Source organism: Netta rufina (assembly GCF_964035555.1).
Source record: "Netta rufina genome assembly, chromosome: 6".
Classification (NCBI taxonomy): Eukaryota; Metazoa; Chordata; class Aves; order Anseriformes; family Anatidae; genus Netta; species Netta rufina.
Window position 1 is genome coordinate 36,333,701 of NC_140129.1, and position 15,000 is coordinate 36,348,700.

The 15,000-nt window shown below is 39.6% G+C and overlaps 1 protein-coding gene across 11 annotated transcripts in view; it reads right to left on the reverse strand.

Moving 5' to 3' along the window:
- Positions 1-15,000, reverse strand: part of GTDC1 (glycosyltransferase like domain containing 1) — a 192,966-nt gene that overhangs the window by 32,400 nt on the left and 145,566 nt on the right. For 10 of the 11 annotated variants that reach the window (XM_084289177.1, XM_084289180.1, XM_084289171.1 and 7 more), the window contains one exon: positions 310-419. The exons of the other annotated variant lie outside the window; for it this stretch is intronic. In XM_084289177.1, coding sequence (XP_084145303.1) covers positions 310-419 — 110 coding nt within the window. The remainder of the gene's footprint in view (positions 1-309; positions 420-15,000) is intronic. 11 annotated transcript variants of the gene reach the window in all.

Below are 15,000 nucleotides of genomic sequence, written 5' to 3' on the forward strand. Positions count from 1 at the left end.
TCAGATGAGTGACCAAGACCTGAAAGATTTTATTTCCTATCTGAACCATTCAATCATTTACACCTATTTGTAGACTTACATAAATATAGATGTGTTACCGAAACACAACTCATAAACACGGTCTTGCCCTGCCGAGTAAAAAGAAAAATGCTTGCTGTCTCTAATCATTTTGATTTTGTAATATATCAATATTTACTTTCACAACTATGAAGATTTTAATCACGTTCTTTTCACTAGTGTAGGAAAATTCCTTCTGGAAATACCTATTTTATGGTAACTTTATATTAAAAAAGAAAAAAAAAAAGGTACCTGGAACGTCAGTGAAACACTCTCCAAGGACGGACACATGAAAAGGTAGTTCTTTCTCTTTCAGTTTCAGCAGCACTTTAAAGAAAGTTTCAGGATCTTTGTCATGTTCCCTTGAAATAAACAGAACTTATCTCAGCATCACTTATGTTTACTTGTGGAATTGTTTTCTGTTTACCAGAACACTATTTATCTTCAGTTCCACTTTGAGGGACTAAAGCTCTTCAGCATAAATTCCCTCTTTATTTATGCAGCATGGTTGAATATTTTCCTCAAGCCAGCACTCAGGATCAAAACTCAGTTTCATCAGATTCTTACATCCCTCCCTGTCCTCAAATGTCTTTATTCCTCAGATTGCCAACTTTTTACTTTACTCCTTAAATTATGAACTTTTTAAAGTGAGAAGGACTGAATATCACATCCAGCTGAAGGCAAAAGCACACTAAAGAAAGGATAAGGTAGGAAAGAAAATATATAATCTTTATTTTTTATCTGTCAAAAGATACGTATACCATCTCCATTATAGCTTATTGTCGCTTTTTTCAGGAGCAATATGCTAATCAAAAACTTTTGCTAGAAACTTAGGATTTCCAAAACCGGAGTTTTATGAATCCATGTACTAATGGAAAGCTTCTGATCTGTTTAGTGCTTTAGATCAAGAAGGAAAGAACTAACATGAGGCTTTTTCTACCTTTAGACTTTCAGGGATGTAACTGGAAGTTAAACTAGTGAACAAGAAACCTGTATTTATTTATAATTTCAGCTGAAGATAATACTAAAGGTTTGTATAGGTATGACAGTCAATGCCTTGAAACACAAATTTAGTTATTTAACAAAGGAAAAAACAATTTGCTTGTCTACTGTCTTTACTAGGACAGAAGGAATAGTCACAACAGTCACCACAAATGATCTAAATTTCTAAAATTTGGTACGTTTTATTAAAGATGAAATGAGAGACTTCCCCCACACAAAGGTGAATATTATATCTTGCATTTAATTATTCTGCTTTAAATTATTGTATTTCAGACAGATGTGCACCATATGTCTTTAAAATATTTTGGGTTTATTTATTATTTAGAAAATTCCACTGTTTTCCTTCCTGTATTAAGGGAAAATCTACAGCTCAGCTGCCCTGGTGTCTTTCCTCACAGACTAATTTTCTAGAATGAATCTGTAGGTTTGTCACACTGCTATATGAAAGATTAATAATTATATCAATCAGGAAATCTGAAGCCAAATGACATCTGCAGCTCTACATGTGTTAATTTCTTATTCAGTCAATATTTTTGGTTTAGGGAATTAAAACAAATTAATCTTATAATTAATGTGACTTTCCTAGGCTGAAAACTCGTCAGAAACTGTGCAGTTCTCAGAATCAGTTGCTTTTTTTTTTTTTTTTTTTTTAAAAAAAAAAAAAAAAAGGAAGCCAGACAATAATTACTTTAAGAAGTTCTGCATCTCCCAGATTTGTTTTGTTCCCAATAATAAAGAGGAATGCAACAGCATAAGCTTCCTAATTTGTTTCACATCTGCGAACCAGGAGTTTTCACGGGGGTTCCAGCAACCAGAGTGGCTAGGATCACTGACTGGGAGAGAGAAATTTCCTTCAGCTGATAAAAAAAAGAGTGATAACTGCCCACCGGTTTGCTTGGGCTGAAGTAGCCACCTGTTTCTGGCAGGTAAATTCTGTGTGTTGGTGTATTTGCAGCATTTCAGTTCCCTCCAAGTGCTCAGCTGAAAGAGCTGAAGGGGGATTACAAGAGATGATTCAGACTTGGCTGGAAGGGAGCGCCTATTGGAAATGGGAAAGTTTGCAGGGAGAAAAGCGGTGGTGCTGTGAGCCTGTGTCGTGCAGGACTGTGTTTCCTGCTCGCCTCAGTTTCCCTTTTGGGCAGATTTTTGGTGGTGATCCTGTCGAGCACACCCTGTATGCGACGCCGAGCTATGCCAAGCCCAGCTTCTCATCCCGGGGTGGAACCCAACATCCACGTACGCAGGGAAGCTGGTCCCGACAGACAGAGCCACGACGCTCGCACAGAGCCTTCCAAGCTTTTCACAGCCGCGCTATCGGCTTCGCAGTCACACAAAGTCCTTCCAGAAAAGGATATGCTTTCCTTCTCCCTTTCCAGAAGAGACCAGGGGTCCCAGAGGCAGCCAAGAGTGGAGGATGCTGTTGGAGCCACATTGTCAAGGAGCTGGCAGGAGAACGTGAAGCCTTGCAGCTCGGAGAAGCCACATAAGCTGCACATATTTAGGAAAACTGATAGGAATTGGAAGTTGCAGCTTTGTTTAATAGGTGGGGAAGAACAGAAGGAAAATTTGGCACCCAGAAGGAATGCTGAAAGGGGAAACGTTTCCTCTGCACTGGAGCCTTTCGTATGGGTTTTCTGATGTAGGTGAACCTCCTTCCATATCCCCTCTGAAAATATTTAACTTTTATATGATACCCGGAGGTTTTAGGGACACGTTTTGTGAATCTCAGAGCTTTTCTATTTGGGAGGTCATACCGTCTGAGCTGTCAGTGCCTGCGGCTTTTCCACACCATGGCCATTTTATTTCCAATCACTTTGCTAAGACCTACAGCAAACTTCCAGCACATGTACCTACAGCTTGCAATCGTTACTCCACTCACCAGTTACTAAAGGTGTAGCTACTCCTGGTAGAAAGGACTAACTAGCACAAGACCAACTCTTTGCCGCACCAAAGAGTGCTGCGCTTCTTGGCTGACATGGAGAAAATCATATACGATCCAGTCTGCCTTACTCAGCAACAACTGCTAAACACACCAGATTGTCATAGCAGTGATCGTGGAAAAAGATGAACACAATATGGAATGTCTGTTCTCTAAAGATCTGCTCAAAATGACGTGCACTTTTGGCTGCATCTGTTGCATTTTGGAGCTTTATTAAACGGTATTAATTATATATATGCTCCACTTCCTTAGGAAGAGCTGCAAAATCGTATAAAAGGCTGAAATAAAAATACAAAATTTTCTTTTAAGATATTATGTTTTGAGGAAAATTTAGCTAATTTGATTCTAGGGTCTGGTTTTGCTGTTTAAGTACTTGAAATCCTCTTGTATTTTTACTGGATCTGATATGCATCTGGTACAGGAAACATAAGAACTGGGCAGGGTACGACTGTGTCTAAATTTCATCGTAAGAACATGAAAACATCAGAATGACCAAACTCCAGCTGTAAACTGCCACAAAAAGGACACCGGCACCATATGCTTCCTCCTTTTACCTAGCTTTGCATTGAGAGCACGGCTGTTGGAGATGCTCAATTTCCACGTTTAGATACTGCACCGTAATTTGTTTATTCATTTATTTTTTTTACCTAGGATTACTCGAGTTTTTTTTTTTAATTTTTGTGTCCCAAACACGTTTCAAGAGAGACACTTTAAGCCTCTCGTAAGAACTGGCTGAGGTTTAGCGGTCTGGGTGTGGGAGCACAGCCCACGGTTCCTCCTGACTTACAGCGACTTCCCCTTGCAGTCTGAAACAAAACTTTCCAGACTGTCCACAGGCAAGGAACGGGAGGGCTGCAGTATCAGCAGCATCAGTATCGAGCCTCCATTATCTCTGCTTTAGATTTTGTTTATAAAATGGGTGTGACAGTATTATTTTTTCACCACAGAAGGATGCTGTCAGGATTAATTGATGACTTGACATCCCTCTTTTCAGCCTAAAATGATTAAAAATGCAACTACGACGAGGCTCCACTACACAGTCAATAGCAAAAGTTTTCAAAACCCCTTTCTGCTTTTCAGGGATTTTGTGAATTCAGCCTGAGCCCTTGAGCCTTGCCCTTTGCTGGACTTGGATGGAGAACGCATATAGACCAGCTCACCTGGAGTTACTCCCTTCTGCAGCAGGATGCCTACGCCCTGACCAGGGATGGGAAGAAAAAGAAAGAAAGAAATATCAGAATCTGGCCCTTTATATTATTCTGTGCATATTCATCTCTTAAATTTGAGTGAAATTCAGTAAGAGGCCCAGATGGTCTTCTGTGACTTAAGTTTAATTTTTTAAGTGTATGTAAACTTTTCACACTTGGTGATAATCCCAGTTATTTAGGATTTGGAGAAAGACACATATAGCTATGCAATTACAAAGTAGAAGAGTTGTGCAGGAGAGACAGAATTTGCTCAAAGGGGCAAAATGAAGGCAGTTTATTTTCGTAAAAAAAATGAGTTTAAAAACTATGATTTATGCAAGTTAATCAGTAACAAGAAAGTGCTGAGCCAGGGAGAAAGTCTTAATACTTCAGAAAATACCGCATCAAGGGTATGTAATGCCTGTGATAACAGCAGTCCTGTTGTGCCATCTCCCAAGGTATGACATATTCTGAAAGGGTTACAAATAAGCTCAGCTAAAAGCAATATTAAAAAGCTTGATCTTAATCTTCTTAAGACATTTAGCATTTGAGTGGTAGAGAATTCAAAACTGTGAGTGCACATGGTCATGTTTCATTTTTTTTACAATGATTTAAATCCAAGCAATTCACAACATTTTCTACACAATCCTAAGCAAAGCAAAGCACCCCGAAAGCCCAGGCAGGACAAGCAGCACCATGTCCAGCTCACCGAGGAGCAGTCTATAGCAAGCATCAGTACAAAAAAAGTGGAAAAAGAGCAGCAGCTCCAGCTGCCCCAACCTGGGTACATCTCCTTCTGCCCCCCCATTTCATGAAATCACCTGAATGTCAGACAGACACACAGGTGGCATTCAGAAATGGCATTACTAACACAAGTACAAATTTTTCACAAGTTAAACTAGCATTTTATCACTTTTATAGTCTACACACCAAGAGCTAAAACACAAATTCATGCTACCTGCAATTTCTGCCAGAAAATGGCTCACAAAAAAATAAAACCACTAGAATGGCATTCATTATTTGTGAAGTTGGGTATCACTTTTGGAGACAGAGGACTGGCAAGCCAGGACACCCACAGAGGAAAAGGGAGGACAAGGGACATCAGCCTCTGAAAGGCTGCAGCAGGGTATAGGGGCAGGAGCAGGAAAGGAAATCCAGGAGCACAAAATCAATAATTAAGTTTAAGGAAATAAAGTTTCTAAGACCCAGATCTTAAAGTGGATGACAGCCTCACCGCAGCTGGTCTATTTAGTTCTGGGAAGGTGAAAAAGTGAGGAGTGAGTTTGGCAGCACGCAGGCCAGAGAAGATAGGCAAAAGAATGTAAAGAGACAGAAGCACAAGAAGAGAAGAAAAATCAAAGAACAGAAATGCTCAAGTTGAGAATTTAAAAATGATGGCATGTTCAAACTCAGGGGAGAAAAAGTACACAGTAAATAGAAAAGAAAAAGGAAAAGGTACATAGCTGGGAAAAACAAAAGAATACAGAAGAATCAGACTGTGATGGAAACAGAAGCTGCAGACAGCACTTGAGAGTGCTATCAGTGGTAGAGAAAAGGTCAGAAAAATATCAGTACAGATATGAATTAGGAAGCAAAAATAAAACTGCATGGTAATTAAAGGAGAAGAACTGAAGAGGCAGAGAAGATAGAGAGGACAGACACCCAGCAATGTCAGAAGAGAGGCAAGGAACAGTGAGGAGGATGGAGAACAAAAGAAACAAGGACAAGGAGGCAGAAAACGTGTGAAAATCTTTGTAGTACTTAAAAGTTCTGAAACAATGAAAGAGAAGAAAAGCATGGGCAGAAGAAAAACTGGTGCTGAGAGCTGTGTGAGCAGCAAGGCAAGATCTGCCCCTCCATCGCACACAGAGCCAGGAGCTGGAAGGTGCCTTTATCCCAGGAACATTGTTTGGGTGATAAAAGCAGGAACTTGAGGTTCTGAACTGCTTTGGTTGATATGATACAGACTTGGGGAGGGTGATGAAGGATGCCACAGGCTGATAAGAGGACTCACATGACATCAGCCTCCTGTTGACCCTGTATCTGTCCAAGGCATTCTCAAGAAATGAGCAGCAGCACATCAATGAATGCTGCAGTCCTTAAATGCACAAGATCGAGCCAGAAATGGGGCTCCATTTCATGTCAAACCTCACCTACAGAAAAATATCAGTGATTTAACACTGCATTGCACTGTTTACTATGGTACACTTTGACATTTCACATTAAATCTGCAACATGTGAACACAGGTTTATTATAATCCGGTAACTTAGACAATATCAGTGTTGTGGCAAAAAAAAAATAAGCATGGCCTTCAAAACAGAGAATCACAGAGTTCTGGGCTTTTCCTGACACTGATTTCACTGATTTCCCACGGGACCGCTCTGCCAAGGTTTCCTCATCTGTAAGATAAGGTTTTAGAGGAGCTTTCATTTACAGAAAAGTGGCGAGGATCGGAGTCAGTACATACTTCTGGAGGATAATATTCATCCTAAAGTAAGAGGACTAAGTTACGAGCCTATTCAACGCATCAAATGAAATATATTCAAGTAATTATTTTCATGAAGGGCAGAGGACTTTCCTAAATCAAATGACTTTAATATACATTTTCTGTGTTAAGATTAAAAAAAAAATAGGGACAGAAAAAATTAAAATTCTAATACCAAATTTCTGGTAACAATGCTCATGATAACTGCAAAAGAGGAAATATTACTGCCAGGAAAGAGCTATTAGAAATGAAACAGGGGAAAAAGAAATAACTATGAAAATGCAAACATGAAGGAAAAGTTAATTGCTTTCCATTTATTCAATTTATCACAGTATTTTTCCATCTTTTTACATTTCCAATATGAGGCAGAGGTACAGTGTAAATATGTAGTTAAGTCCAATGAGTTTCCTTCTTCAGCTGATACGCTTACAAAATGTCTGCTGTAATTGTGCCTCTAAACATTGTCTGGCATCATCAGTATCAAAAGTTGCCACGATCTCCAGTACCCCCTCAGTTAATAGGAAATGGAGTCAGCTAGAAGCAAAGGTTTTTGCCTAAGTGTCACTGAAAAAATGACACTACAGAATAAATTCTAGCCAAATTTTGAGGTCCTACAAGTAGAAGAAAAGGTTCTGATCCTCACCTGTGCTTGCAAAATACCTGTGCAGGCCAAGGAATTCAGAGGTGGCAGTATACAGGCAAAGAGCAGCTGAACAGAACCAGCAAAGACAGTGTTTTATTTTCTATTATATCCCATGACGTATTTACAGTGAGGAGTGTGTATTTTACCTTCTGATTTTTTCAAATTGCTGGCCTGAGAAAAATGGGTGGCATTTTGCTTTACGCTGGAAAAGCATTTTCTCCTATCTTGTGTTATCTAGAAGAGATTCATAAAAAAAGAACCTTGGGAGTTTATTGTTTAGATTCTTCTTCCTCTCCCCTCACAATTCATGGAGAAAAAACTCAAAATAAAATATTGTACATTCTCTAACCAAAGAAACCTCGGGATCAGCATCAGTCATTGAGCCTCCTGCTTATTTCTTAAAGAGAGATTAACCTTTGAAGACAAAGACCGGCGTTTGGTCTCAGTTACTTTGGTGTAGAAATCAATGCACTCTCATTCTGTTGCCTTTTTTCATTTCTTTTGCTCCAAATTAGTGAACCTAGCTTTTCACAAGCGCAGGATTCAGATGAAAAACGTTTCTGTCGAATTTTTAGTGGAATCCAGTAACCGCTATGGACTACCCCCAAATAGTTTCTTGGAGGAAAAATTTACATGAACTTCCTTTTGTGTTGCAAAGGTAACATAACAAATGGTTTCCTGTTGTTGGGAGCCGTGGTAGGCCAGATAAAATAATCTGAGTGACCCTGACAGCTCTGATAACCACACACAGCATATCCTATTGTAATTCAACACGCTATGAAAAATCATGCCATGGTAATAAACGATGGGTATGAATATGATAATAAACGGCTAAGAATTTACTCGGGTGGTTCCTTGGAAGAACAGAAGAATCGAACGTAAATCACTACATAAAAAATACATTACACATTTGCCTGAGAATGGCAAACCCACTGTACAAGGCCCTGTCTTGATGCTCTGCTCCTCTCTCATTTTCATGGTGAGCTTGCATCACAAAACTATGACTATTTAATACTCCCTCAAATAATCCATTGGGGTCAAAAAGCAAGCCCTGGTAACAGAGCAATACCCTGAGGGGAGTTAGCACAGGTACCTAAAATAACTCATCCTTTGTGGATTTGTGCAGCTGTCCTCTCCAAGGATGAAGCTCCTAAGCAGGAACTTTCTTGGCACCAAGACCAAGGCCTGAAACTCATTATTCAAAAAGATTAAAACAGCTCCAAATCTCACAGCTTTCAGAACACGGAATGAACTAATTTCATCGAGTCAAGTTTTTGCACAACTGCAAGCAAGAAAAAGCAGAGATTACAGAAGACAAAAGGAAAAAGAAAGGGTGAAAACATGAAGAAGAGGAAAGTGGGGGAGAAAAAGAAGGGAATGAGAGAAGAAAATCAAATAGTTGCAGTGCAGTAAGAAGGAATTAATTAAAAGGAGCTTTGAAGGAAGAAACAGAAGAAACATAATCCCCCATTATTGGTGAAAATAAGGAATAATATTAGATCATTGGCTTACGAATGATTAGATTTTTGTTTCTCAGAAGGTATTCACATACGTTGGTGATGGGTGCTGCATATTACAAAAGGTGGCATCATCTACTGATTTTGCCTGGGACTTACTGCAAAACCCCTTCTGTCCTTCTTTATGATGTTTCGCAGGACTGAAGCTATCTTGGACTACAGCCTTCCAGAAAAATTCTGCCAACATTTTTCCAGAACATCCAAAGAACATGATTTAAAATCCTACCACCCAATGAAACCGCAAAGCACATCTTACATATATTAAATTTCAAAGAAGCCTCTGTTTTAAGTATTCAAGCCTCTTTTTGTTTTAGAGTGAGAACTGAATATTTGAGTGGTTTGATTTTGTGTCAAAGACACGCTCTTTGTTGCCCTTGTGAAGATCTTCCTAAAAATGTAGCCAAGACTGCAAAATTTTCTTCCGGTGTCTGATCACTGAGCGGTCCACGTGTCTTGGACACACCTCAGGCCAAAGCCAAGCAAGACCTCTCCTACCTTCACAGGTCAGGCTGCTGAAACCCAGGCAGGATCCAGCGTCTGTGAAAACACAGATCTTGTCTTCACTTTCAATGATTTCTCTGCTGGACTCCGAATAACATTCCTGGAACTTTGCAGAATAAAGAATTGGTTTATATGCATTAAAAGTATGAAACCGTGAGAAAATGGGGAAGATTTGGTTAAGAAAAAGACAGTGGTAGAAGAGGGGGGGATGAAGGGGCAGAAAGTGGCAATAGAAATGTGTGCTGTTCTAGTTTGACTAAAGCCCTTAGAAGTGAACCACAAAAAGCAGTAGGGACAAATAAGATCTGATCAATATGACCAGCTACGCAAAAACAGCATGGCAAAGAAACACCGAGGTAGGTCTGGGAAAATGGGGCAGAAAAAGATTGTTTTGATGGCAATAGGTGGGAGAGTTTAAGCCCCCTTCCTCCAGAGCCACAAAAGGGCTCCTTGGTTCCACTACTTCACATGCACTTCTGCTTAAAGATCTGTTTTTCTCTGTGGCCCAGAGAAGAAAGACACCACAAAATGAGTTTCCTATCATGGAAAAGGGGAGAGACAAGCTTACTGGAGATTTATGGCAAACTGTGATACACTGACTCCAAACAAACAATAATCTAACATCTTCCAGTCTTACTTTAACTCAAAATCAGTTTTTCAGCCAAGGTTGAAACTTTGTCCTGAGAGTCTTCAGAGGACAGCACTAACATGGCAGTCTCACAAGTGTTTGGGTAGTACAGAGGGAATGAAGAAGGAAGGTTTCTACCTGTGATATTTTAAGCCGAATCTTCAAGTTATTCCCCTTTTTCCGGATATTTAAAAATTCTTTCTGTCTCACCGCCATACCTTCACGTTTGAGCAGTGTGACATGCTAAGCTCAAGGGCTTCCTTCACATTGCTCTGCCGACCTCTTCTCACCACACTCCTGTCCTTGAAGGAGGGCCACATCAGCAGGAGATCACCTCTGGTGAGTCACACTCAGCACCGTGCCCACCGGCCACCTTGGGGTTTTTCAGTAAATTATTGCCATACTAATCAAGTGAAGATGGCTTTGGAAATAGAAACACATGGCTGTGGGGTACTTCGGAGTGCAAAAACATCCCCCGTAGCAGAAAACCACTCAAAGGGCTTGAGTTTTGCTTCTGTTGCAGATAGCAGTGCTCTTACGATCTCTTACTGCTCTTACTATGTGCACCCCAGGTAAGGTGTTGCTTTAACCATGACTTTGCAGGAGGGGAAAAAGGGTTTACACCAAATTTATCTACACATAATGAGGAGCAGAATTGGGCCACAGAGATTAAATAGAGAAAAGAAAGTACAGTTCTTAGTAGAAGTGAAAGAACTAGATGTATTTGAGGAAGCAGTGAGTAAAAAAAAAAAAAAAAAAAAAAAAAAAAAAGTTTTATTTTAATATGATTATTTTTCAGCCTATTAAGTTCTCCAATATCAGAATGAAGCCTGCTAAAAGTTAGTAAATAAAGGCTTTCAGGAGAGCTTTATTAAATCACTTATGACTTATCAAGTTAAAACTCCCACTCAGATATCTTAATAAAACTTTCAGAGAATATATTTAATTTCACTGGAAACCAGCAGCCCATTACTAACTACAGGAGTGACTGTGCACTACACCACTGAACAGCCTTCTGTAAATAGAGTATTTACCAACAACTTGGATTTAGTTCTCTAAAGTTTCGGTTTCTGAAGGTCAAATAACTATGTAACTGCTTAATAAAGAAGCAAAGAAGTACCTCTAAATATCTCCAAGCTCTGATGGGCTTATATTCTGCTCCTTAGGTGAGGTATTAGCAAAGCTTATTTATTTTCATTTCCAAGGCTTTTATTTGCTCATTCCCTTGTGGTAAAGCTGATTTCCATGATGATTCCCTTCTTAATTTTAATACCCTTTTTACTCATCATATAGACATAAGAATTTTCCATAAAATAATGAAACCCTTCCAAAGGAAATGAAGACAACTAGGAGAGGAAAGTAAACTACAGCTTACTTTTTTTTTTTTTTTCCAATTAATTGATCCACTGTCATATGCATATATGAAAGATTTTTTTTAATGAAAGGAAAATAAGGTTAATTAACATAAAACCCCTCACACCTTGAGATGTTGAATTTTGTATTTTATCCATGCTGCCTTAAGTGCCTTGATTTCCCAGTAATGACCTAGTTCTCCTAATGAGTAACATTAACCCCTGGCTGTAGCTGTCCAGGACTTAATTGTCAACTGGAGCTGAAATAGGAGAGTTTGCCGATCAGCAGGTATGTGGTATATTAACTCATGTCATTTCAGACCCTAATAAATAAATCTGTTGCTAAGGCAACAGGAACATCAGCTGTATCACTTTTTTTTTTTTTTCTTTTTTTCCCCCCCTTTTTAAAGGAAACTGCCTTTCACACCGAGCTTTTAAAAAAGGAAATTAACTACATGTAACCGTAATTAGAAGAAACATCGTTTCTCATCTCAGAAACATATCTACATTAATGAAAAAAGGCTTTCAAAAAGAGGACTGCTTTCTACTGTGACCAGGGTAACTGAAATTATTTCCCTCAACTGAGGGAATGCAATTTGAAGTACACATCTGAGTGAGAACAGATCACAAAATATTTTCACTCTTTGTGTTTCTGAGATAGTTCCCCTCTCCTTTATTACACTGCTGATACCAAATGAGCAAAATGCTTCAACTATTAATCAGCAGCCTGGGCAATTGAAAACAGATGAGAAAAAATACCACTCAAAACCTAACACCTTCACTACCCTCTGTGTATCTTCCAGTATGATTGGCAGAAATGCAATCTTTTGGAAAGATAAAAAATACTCCACTTCCAGCTCATCAGACTTATCAGCTAATGAAAATTTAAGTACACGATTTAAACATAGATGCCATTGCTCCTCGCTGTCCCATGGCAACAGTTACCTGAACCTTGAATGGGAAAAGCAAGAAGAAGCTGGGGCAGAGACATCACAGCTGGGCAACACAAAGGGTACCTGGGGCAGATGTATTGCAGCTGGGCACTTCAAAAGGTACCTGAGATTTGCTGCAAAAGCTGGTTATTCACCTTCTGCCTCAGTTTCTCCACCTGCAAGATCAGGTGCTGAATACTCTGATTTTAGAAAAACAGATTTGAAGTTTTACAGAAAGACAAAGTATTGCAAGTACTATATGCAAATAGTACAGGAGTCAGACTTGATGATCCCTTCCAACTTGGGATATTCCATTAAATATTTTGGTTTTCTCTAATATTCGGGAAGGAATATCCTGGTGCTCCAAACCCCTGGGGCCAGTGCATTCCTGAGGTCTCTTGGTGCCTTTCAGGTCAATGTCACAGTGCTCATTTAATTCTTGCCACTTTGCCATGGCTTGAAATGTTTGTTACAGACTAAAAATTTCACAATTGGTAGGTTCGTGTTCAGCATTCATCTGCCCGACAGTTCTTCTGAAACTTCAGTGACCCACATCTCACCCAGAGACTGGTCAGGAGGGGAACTGAAAAGAAGTCCATGAGGCCACTAATGCTCTTGGAATACTTGCTACAGACTCTGCCCACACTTTAAACATAACAAACTGCTCCTCAAAACTGTATCTGGCTTTTGAGCTCAAGGTTACAAAGGTACCTACAGAGGCATCTTTTTTCCTGTTATCAAAATTGGAGATGACTTCTCTGGACTATCAACTTATGGCCCTTTGAAAAAACATTTTAGAAGACAGATAGAAAAAAATAATGCTGTGATGTTCACTATAGGAGGAGAATTTTCACATTTGAGAGGTCTTTATGCTCAAAATTTCTGCACGCTTTCAAAAACAATGATTAAGGAACAGTGCATCTTCCACTGGAAGGGTTCAATATCCCAAATCCATGGCTGTTGGAAGAAGTTTCAAGCTCAGGTTTCAGCAATGAATGAACAACTAAAGAAGAACACATACATCCAAACCCCCTTCCAGTTAACTTTTAAATCTGAACTTCCTGGAGTATTTCATCAACTTTCTTGTTTGCTGCTCAGAAGAAACTAATACCTGCTCTCAAACATAACCCTAGCTTGCATGAAAATTAAGTTAGACTATTTTCTTTTTGCTTTAGGTGGTCAAGAAGTCAGCTTCTACTTAATCAGATCTCTCTACATACACTTTCATGGCAATGTTTCATTCACCATTTGTCATCTATACTGCACCCTTGGTGAACATGGTTTTCTTTGGGAGTATTAGATAACTTCTCTTACACACTGCTAAGAAGTATCCATTTTAAAACTGTTATTTTACATCCTATGGGCTTTTTATCGTATCTGGTACCTTTTAGTTAAGGCTGTATAAACACTTGCATTTTAAGCCTTTGTTTTCAGTCTGTCTTATCTACCCACCGCTTTCACCTTTTTGGATTAAATTTGCCAGAATCAGTTGCTTTGCAAAGATGAGGTTTCCCTCTAGGAACTCACTCCCCATTCAGCACAAATGTAAGCCAAATTCTCTGATACATGCCAGTACAAGGGGGCAGAAAAACACCAGCCAGCTGAGACTTCCCTGAAAGGGGGGATTTGGCAGGTGACATGAGCTGGCACGAGACCTCCCCTTTCTCTGGAGAACATTCAATCTCTACCTTCCTTGCAGGATGTTGTATGTGTAGGCACCTGGAAAGGAAAAGCAGGACCATGGTCCTTTCTGCTATATGCTCTCTGCAGGCTGTTTACAATGTTGGGGATGCCTGTTGAGACCAAAAGTACTAATGGGTATTCAAAGGTGATTTCTAGGTGGACCATTTATTCTTCCATCTTTTCCATCTGCCTTTCTATACCCGAATCTTGAATGGGATAAACTTTGCTCCAAATTATTCTGCAATGCAAGAGAAATACTTGGGTATAGATTCACTGTGTATTAAAGAAATTATATTAAAGAAACTGTTTTCTTAAAAGTTTCTATGTTAAACACTTTTGAGTTCTGAATTCCTGTTAAAGCTAAACACCCTAACTACACAAATTCTGTATCACACTGCTGAGACGAAGAGTCATAAGGTGCTACTATTAAAACACCTTTGTAGGCTCCTCTCCTTTGCAGTTTGCAGAGGACGTGTGCTCAGCTCACCGATGAAGAGCAGTGAGGGCAGTGAATTGGCTGTGCTACCAGACATGTGTCCTCTCCAAGGACTTGTTCCTGAGCAAAGGAGACCAGGTCCTGGTGATGGGCAGCCACACGCCAGTGCAGCGATGGGTACATGGTGAGCACAAAACAAGCTTTTCTCCATGGACTCATTTCTTCAGCTCTTCAACTTCAGAGATGCTCTACATTCTAAACAGGCAGCAGGGCACAGTGCTATCTCTGGGCACACCGTTTTCCCTTAGACCAGAAATCTGCAGATAATTTTTTTCAATCTGTATTTTTTTTCTTCTGAATTTCCTCATCGTGACTTCCACCACAGTTCCTCGTGCTCCTGTATCTCCTTCCTCACGCTCTTGTCACACACTGTTACGTACGATGCTAGATAATGGGCTTATCTGATCTTTCACGTGAATTGATAAGGGCTATTTGTTTGTGTGTGTGTGTAAATTCTTGCCGATTCTGCGTGTGATCTTTTATCACACCCATGCAATTAGGGGAAGAAGAATTGATTTCTGACAACTTTCTACTATCGAGTCTTTAACTGCTGAGATGATACAGCACACACAGGGAA